Source organism: Epinephelus lanceolatus, chromosome 22, assembly GCF_041903045.1.
Source record: "Epinephelus lanceolatus isolate andai-2023 chromosome 22, ASM4190304v1, whole genome shotgun sequence".
NCBI classification, from domain to species: Eukaryota; Metazoa; Chordata; class Actinopteri; order Perciformes; family Serranidae; genus Epinephelus; species Epinephelus lanceolatus.
This window is the reverse complement of record NC_135755.1, coordinates 29,564,999-29,573,572: the sequence shown is the minus strand read 5'-3', so window position 1 is coordinate 29,573,572 and position 8,574 is coordinate 29,564,999. Positions and strand designations below refer to the sequence as shown.

The window sequence follows — 8,574 nt, the reverse complement described above, 5'->3', positions numbered from 1 at the left end:
TCAATCAGATGCAAAAAAAGGCAAACTGCAATCAGCTGCAAAATTTTATGGGTGAGTTTGTGCTGTAATATCATGCGCAATATCTACTATGAATTGGACCTTGAGATAGTGCAAAGAGCGGTTGCAAATGATCCAAAATTCATGGTGCTAACAATGGCCGCAATCCATTCTTTGTGAATTTGCCCCTCTCTGCATTAGTTTTCATTGCTGGTGGCAAGATCCTCCTTCTCCTGCTGGATTCAGATGATTTTGAACATAACAAAACCTGAGTGGAAATGCCAAAACATTTTAAAAATCTATCACAAAAAAAGTTTTTAGGGTAGTTTTAATAGTAAATGCGACAAAGTACACTGAAAACAGATTGAGCAAATAAGACACAGGCCTACCGTCATTGCATAGGTCACTGCAAGCTCTCTTTACCATCTCCGGATGGCTTTTAACATGCTAGGGCTGTTACCAGAGTTCTTCTAAGAGCACATACACAGCTGTAATATTAGTTGTTCAAAACTTTCTCTTTTCATTGTCCGGTGTGCTCTCCATTATTATACATCCATTGGTTTCTTTTGTTTAAACTTTGACTGGTGCGCTCTTTATTACATAATCTCGTTGCACCCTCTTCTTCTGTATAAGCCTTTATTAGTCTTTTTACACAGACAGAAAAACATACAGCTCTATTGCTTTATACCTGAATAAACACATTCAGACTTGCTGTTGTCCCTTTGTCTTCTAGATCTGTTGACCTTGTGTTGTCTTACAGCTGCGTAATGGATGCTTTCTTCACCTTGGTCACCCTGATAGTAAAATATAAACCACAATATAGTATTTGAGAGAAATCAAAACTATGTCCAAAAATATTGTGCTATGAAAATGGTAATACAATAGTTAATCTGAACAAAAACTACCTCTGCATTCACTGCGGAGGGAGCTGATACTCTTGCATGAGACTCTGAAAAAGAATGAAAAGTTCATTTGTTATAATGCTGTGTAACGTGAGTTCATGCTTTAAGTGACAAAGAATAGTTACAGTACCTGTGCATTTGCAGCTGTTTCTCTTGGTGATCATGCACAGTAAGAAAACCAGTAAAACACTCAGGATGATGGTGAATGCCAAAGCTCCACTTAGGAAATACACTAAGACAATAGAGTCCGGCTCGACTGTAAAGAGACATACACCAGGAGACATTACAGAATTTAAGTGTCAATAGGTAGTAGCCCATTATACTGAAAAATTAATGAGTCAGCTTCAGTTAGAAGTTACTTACCCTCAAAGTCCAGCTTGGTCCCGTTTCCAAACAGTATGTGTCCACATGAGGCAACAGCACAGTAGTAGGTCCCAGCATGAGAAAGATTCAGGCTCTTCATTGGCAGGTTGTAGACACAGGTGTGTGTTTGTGTGTCAGGTTTCCTCTCACACTGATCATTCCTGCCTCCATGGCTGTAAATGAGTCCTGGATGAGACTCTTCAGAGCTTTTGAACCAATAAACACTGTGCTCTCCATCATCACAGCTCCCAGTGTGTACTGTACAATTCAGAGTCACAGAGCCTCCTGGCTGGATGGTCTCAGACGCTGACTGATGGACCAAAGCTGGGATGTTCAAACCTGAACCCTTTACACTGACAGAAGTACCTGCTGCAAATTCAAACTTGTACGAATAGCTACATGCGCAGTAATAAGTAGCTGAGTCCGAAATTTGCAAATCTGTTATCTTCAAGTGATTTTTACCGATTTCAGTTTCCAGTGTGAAGCGTGGATTGTTCTTGAATTCATCGTGAAAAACTCCATTTGTTTCATACTTGTAGAAAGTAGAGATGAGCCTTGGTTTCTCCCCCAGAGTTTGCTTATACCAGTAAAACCTTGCTGCAACATCACCTTCATAGAAACATTGCAAAGTCAAGTCATCCCCAATTGCAGCTGATATAAAACCACTCTCTTGCTGAACAGATGAGGAGAATTTCACATCAGTTGTCTGAGCTGAGGTGATAGGACAGACAAAGCAAACACAAACACATGAAAAACATAAAGAAATATCAGAAGCAATGCCATGAGGAGTGGCCATACACTTAAAACTATTCAAATTACAGAGAAAAAGAAAACTCACCAGTTTTTCCAAAGCACAAACATGTCAGGTAGAAAACAAACTTTGGAGATGTCATCTTGTTCAAATTGTCGTACTGAATGAAAAGAATCTCAGTCCTTTCTTCACTTTTCAGAGCCAAGCCTGCCTTTGATTGGCCAACCAGAAGTGACACTGCCTCTTTTGAAAACCTGATCACATGCTCACTGCCACTGTAGGAAAACTGGTTTAACAGTCATGGTGTGTTTAGTTACAGTCTTAAGAAGTTAAGATGTTGATTCATAATTCAGTTTGAGGTTTCATGATAATGTTAATGATAACAATGTATAGTAGTACTCAGTTATGCCAAACCTTTGGCACTAAAAAGATAATTAAATGCATAATAATTCAGCAACTATCTGTCACATACACTAAGAATACAACAGAGTGAAGATTATTTGCCAGATTTTGTCTTTATTTAATAGTTAAAATAGATTTGCTTGATCACCAATATTTTGAGCAATTCTTTAATACTCAACAGTTTTTCCCATACTGTGGGCCATATAAACCAGGCTGTCATCAGTGCTGTTATAAAGGGTCAGAATTTAAAATAAATGTAATAACCTGATAGATATCAGTTATATTTTCCTTTATTTCTCTCCTTAAAAAGTGTAATTATTTTGAGTTATTAATAGGACGCCTGATTAATATTCAGTTGTCATAGTTAAGTTCATATTACATGGAGGTGAATTAGAATTAAATAAGTTAAAATGCATAAATAAGTTATAGTTAAAAATATGTGCCTTAAAAGATATTTCATTGTTTCAGTGTTTTAAAAAGCTAAAAAGTAATTTTGGTTACCTTTGAGGAGTAATGACCCCAGAGAAAGTGGTATTTCCGGTTCACCTGGGGGAAAAAGGAAGAAGAAGGAAGCGCGCTGCTGACGAGCAGAGAGGTCAATGGCAGATATTCAGAGCTGTGTGAGACTGGATACAGACTGTGTTATGTTTATCGCTTTTATTCCCTAAGGTTGGACTGAGAACAGTTCCCAGTTACCCCGCGCTTAAGTGAGTGAGTCAGACTGTTTGCCGCAAGACCGAGTATGGTTTCTTCGCTGCAAATTGAGTTAGCCAAGTTAGCTTAGCCACCGCCATTGCGGGAGAATCCCTACTCGCATTTTCCCCTGTATGTATGTCGGAGGAGATCGCAGGACCTGCGGAGCTTCAGTGGACATCGCGGGTGTGTGTCGGGTGTCGTGGATGGACTGCTCTTGCTACTGGAGGCTGAGGACTGGGCTGCTCATCGCTGATGTGCCGCAACAGTCAGAGAGACACACAAGGGATTTTCCTCGCGGTAGGAGTTATTCCCATTGGCCATACGGAGGTACTGATGCCCTGTTTCTTCATGAGCTCTAACTTCAATGCGTGCCAACGAAAAGAAATGCAAGCTTGCGAAAAATAAATAACTATCCAAACAAAGAGTGCACTCAAAAAGGTTGAACAGACTAAAGACCACTTGGGGTATTTTCTTTTATTATTTTCATTAGAGGGTTTTTGTGTTTTTGTGCGTTTGAAATGTGTTAATATATCTTTAACAAAAAGGCAATGTACTGTGTTTGTGTCATTTCATGATTTTTACATTAACAAGCTTATTCATATATTTCATTTGCATTTTATTATTATTAGAAAGAAACCTATGAGTAGGCCTAACGTTATTCCCGCCAGCCTCTAATCAATAATTTGTGAAAGTGAGAGTCAAAGCTTATCCTAGACAGTGTATTTGCATGGAGATGTCTCTTTCATCATAACATAACAGATTTGAGTTTAAAGGGGTTTAATACTTTATTTAGCAAAACATAAAGTAATTAAATAGTTAATGAGCAGGTGGTGAAAGGGTTACATAAATAAAAAGCGTGCTTTGTAAATATGTTCTGGGCTGTGTTTTGTCAAAATATCCTAATTAAGGTTCATTCTCACTGCCACGATGCGGAAATGCAGGATGGATTTGCGGAATATTTGCACAGCACTTTTCCGCAGTTAAACCAGGTACGGATGTGCTGCGGAATTTCGCGTTGTTGTGTTCCAAGTCCGTGCAGTGTGAACGGGTGTGGGTGAACATGGACAAGAGTAGCAGCAGCAGCAGCGAGCTAGCAAGCTAACGTTTAATGAGCGTCAACATCAACATTCTTTAGCACTTACCACTCTCACCGCAGCCACCAAGCTGGACAATGGACTGTCAGACGTTGTCCTTTAATTCATTGTTCATAAAATCATCCCGTCTTTTATCAAAAAGGACGGGGTGCTGTGAGACGAGGTTCATCAACCTTTCTCCCATACTGTCATGCCTGACTGGATTTTGGACTCTCCCGGGTCTGCACTATAAACAAACAATTTCATTTGCCCAGCTGTGTAGTTCCGCCGGTGAATTCTGCAGGGGGTCAAAGTCTGGGCGGAAACTTTTTTCACTGCACGAAAATTCTGCCCTGGTGTGCAAACTTCCATAAGAACCCATGAAATCAGCTTATGTATTTTTACGCGAGAATAATCCGCACGGATATTCGCCCTCAATGTGAATGGACTTTTAGACTGTCAAAAGTGCATGTTGTTTGATGCAGATGCTAATTTTTGTTGTCCTTAACCTGCTGTTGATGTTAGAGGAAAAGTCAGAAAATCACTGAAGTCATACAGGATTCATCCTCTGGGCACCATGAAAATCTGTAGCAAAAGTCACAGCATTCCCTCTAATAGTTTTGGCCCAAAACCACAAATATGATCCTCAGAGTGGCGCTGAAGAACAAATCAAGGGATCGCAAAAGTCAGTATGATTCATCCTCTAGGTACTGTGAATGTCTGTACAAACCTTGATTATAATCCATCCAGTAATGGCTGAGATATTTCAGTCTGGACCCAAGTGGTGAACCGACCAAACAACTGACAGTCTGACATGGCCATTCCCACAGCCATGCCACTAGCATGACATAGCGCTTATCGACACATGTAAGTTGGGGCGGTGCTTGTCCTGGGGTCCGTCCCAAGTCTCTTATTTTTATGGTGCTACTGCTAGCTCCTCGCTGAAACCGGAAGTCATTCGAGGTCCGCCATCTTCTAGGCTGTTCCAAGTCTCTTATTTGTGCAGCAAGGAGCTAGCGCTAGGAGCTAGCAGCAAGCTTTAAGCAGCTACGAGCTAGGATGGTCGAGAGCTTCCTATCCGGAAGAGTTTTTCAGCTGAACGCCATGATGTATAAATACCCGCCCTCTACATCTGGCTCATTTGAACGAGATGGCGGAGAAACAGCGCAAGTGTACCCGTTACATGCATTCTTTGCAATGAAACGCTGTAATTTACATGCCTACGCGACTACAAAGAGTAACGTAAAGTAAACGGGCTTCATTAATGGCAGACACTCAAGCAATAATGTCAGAAGAGTTCTGATAAGTAAAGCACAACGCGTTAATACAAAAGCAATTATTTTGTCACTTGATGCAGAAAAAGCCTTCGACAAGGTCAACTGGTCCTTCCTATTTGCCACCCTGAGTGGATTTGGCTTTGGAGAGTCATTTATCCAGTGGGTATCAGCCTTATACAATTCCCCTAAGGCCACAGTCACCACCAACGGGATCACATCTAAAAGCTTCATTTTGCAGAGAGGAACCAGACAAGGGTGCCCACTCTCGCCTCTACTGTTTGCAATATTCATCGAACCATTGGCTATGGCAGTCCGTCAGAACAGCAAGATCATAGGTATCCATTCCGCCAATTCAGAGCATAAAATTAATCTATATGCCGACGACATTTTACTTTATCTACAAGAACCGAAATCATCTTTACATGAAGTATTTAATCTCATAACACATTTTTCTAAACTCTCGGACTACTCCATCAACTGGTCCAAATTGACAATAATGCCAATAACGGAGAACTCTTGGAATCCTGCAGACCAAAAATTTTCTCTCCCTGCGGGCAACATAAGATATCTTGGCATAAATATTTCACCCAAACTATCAGACGTGGTCCACCTGAACTTTAGCCCGCTGCTAGATAAGATCTGTGGTGACCTGAAGTGCTGGAATAATCTTCCCATCTCCCTCCTGGGACGAATAGCCACAGTTAAGATGAAAATTCTACCCCAAATTAACTATTTTTTTTCCATGATTCCATTCACACCCACATCAAAATGGTTCCTGTCATTAGATTCTGCAATTATAAAATTCTACTCAAAGAACAAAACAGCAAAAATTAGCCTAAGCACCCTTCAGAAAAACAAATTGGAAGGGGGATTGGACGCTCCTAACTTTAAACATTACTATTTAGCTAACCAGCTACAGTACCTATTGAAATGGTTATATCCTAACGAAGACTACAACTCCTGGCTCGAACTAGAACAGGCGGACTGCAACAATATAAAACTCTCTGACCTCCCGTTTATCACCACTACACTCAGACGCCATAACTGTTTTAAGAACCCAATGATTGCTTCCACCTTATCAGCCTGGTGGAAAACACTAGAAATCACAAACTCTCCGATAGAACCTTGCTTGCTCTCTCCAATTTGGCAAAATCCGGATTTTGAAATTAACAAAAGACCTCTCCATTTTAGCACATGGGAGATGAAGGGAGTAACTCATCTCCATCACCTTTTCCAAGACAATATACTTATGACATACACAAACTTATTTCAAACTTTTGAAATAAGAAATGGCAATTTTCTACAATATTTACAATTGATAAAAACAATCAAGAGGAGAATTCCAGCGCCTCAGGACACTTTGCAGCCACCAGAATTTGCCAAACATATTACAAAGCTTTCTCCAAGTAATAAGAAGAACCTTTCTAAGATTTATAAATTACTGTCAAAGACCAGTTCTATACATTTACCAACTTTAAAATGGGAAAAAGAACTGGGTGTATCACCGGACCCTGACTTCTGGACTCAGATATGCAAAAATACATTTAAGATGACAAGACACACTAATATACAACTTATCCAATTTAAAGTACTCCACAGAACACACATCACCCAACAAAAGATGAATAGAATGGGCTTTAGTCAATCTGACACATGCACTCAGTGTACTCAGAACACTGCAGACACCTACTTTCATGCACTCTGGTTATGTTCACCTGTCCAGCACTTCTGGTCTACAGTCACCCAAAAACTCTCCTCCATTTTGGACTGCAGGATCCCATTATCTCCCAACCTGTGCTTAATTGGTGACCTGATGACAGCTGACCTCCCAAACAGCCATTGCAACTCTCTTCTTGTAGCTCTCGCCATCGCCAAGAAAACAATCCTAGTCAACTGGAAAGATAAACAGACCCTCAACATCAACCATTGGCTGAATCTCCTTGTAGAACATATTTCGCTGGAGAAAATATCTGCTGGCCACAGAAACCAATTAACATACTTTACAGAAAAATGGTCACCATTTATTCACTCACTAAACGTGTCTGTATAGTGCCACTCAGCCTGTGAGCATATGCCACCTGTACATATAAATATTACAACTCAAGAAAGACTGTTGTGTAATATGTAACGTGTTTCTGTTAATGATGTAACCCCTAATCCCTCTATCTCTCTCACCACAATACACCACAGCGGTTCATCAGAACTCAAGGTCTTAAGCATGTGTTTGGTGCACCTTCTTCCCCTTGAATCCAGGCCTGCTCCCTGGCTCTGTGGGGGATTGCGGGGCCGGGCAGTTTCCCCTGGGGGCGGGTGCGTCTGGACTGCTCGCCCTGTGTGCCTGGGGGGGGCGGGGTCTCCTCGTGCTCCCTGGGCCTGGGGCGGCGTGGCCGGTCCCCCCTGGGGGGCTGTTTCTGTTCTGCCTCTGGTGGTGCGGGGTGGGTGGGCTCCCCCTCGCTCCGCTCCTGCCCTTCCCCCTCCCTCCCCCCTCTCCCCGTCCCTCCCTGCTCCTCTCTCCCAGCCTCGGGTGGCCCCGGGGTCCTCCCCTGGGTTGCGGGGCCTGGCGTGGGGGCTGGGTGCTGCCTGCAGGGGGTATTCTGGTGCTGCACAGTGTGGGCCTGCCCGTTGGTGTGCGGCCGCCGGTGGGGGGCGGGTCGGATGGCCTGGGGGTCCAGCTTGGGGTCTGTGGCAGTCTGGGGGGGTACTGGCGGGGTTGCGGGCTGGTCTGTGCTCCTGCGCGTCGGGGTTCGGGGGGGCTGGGTGGGGCCCGTCGTTCGTGCACCCTGATGGCGCGCCTTGTCCTTCTGCTGGGGGCCGATTTGCTGCGGGCGGTGTGGCCCAGGTCGGGACCACTGCGGGGGCCCGACGCTGCAGTTGCCAGGGGGGCGGGGTTAGGTGGGGGCCCGTTGGCTTTCCTTGGGGCCCGCCTGGCCCGCTGTCCATGGGCGCTGGGGGCCTCGTGGCGCCGGGGTCTGGTTGGCGCCACCTCCTAGCCCCTCCCATCCATCCCTCCAGCCCTCGGGCCGGGCCTACACTGGCCTGGCCTCCTAAACCACATCTAGTTCACTCACCACACATTGCACAGTTTTAATGCACCACATACACTCACTCTTCGA

General features: G+C 43.6%; 1 protein-coding gene across 1 annotated transcript; it reads right to left on the bottom strand.

The window, feature by feature from the left end:
- On the bottom strand, positions 1-2,256 carry LOC144459791 (uncharacterized). Its single transcript, XM_078164438.1, has 5 exons — positions 2,101-2,256; positions 1,263-1,973; positions 1,030-1,155; positions 903-946; positions 1-791 (listed from the first exon to the last, which is right to left on the bottom strand). The coding sequence occupies exons 1-5, from the start codon at positions 2,153-2,155 to the stop codon at positions 672-674; spliced, it is 1,056 nt and encodes a 351-aa protein (XP_078020564.1). The 5' UTR covers positions 2,156-2,256; the 3' UTR covers positions 1-671.
- Between the last annotated feature and the right edge of the window lie 6,318 nt (positions 2,257-8,574).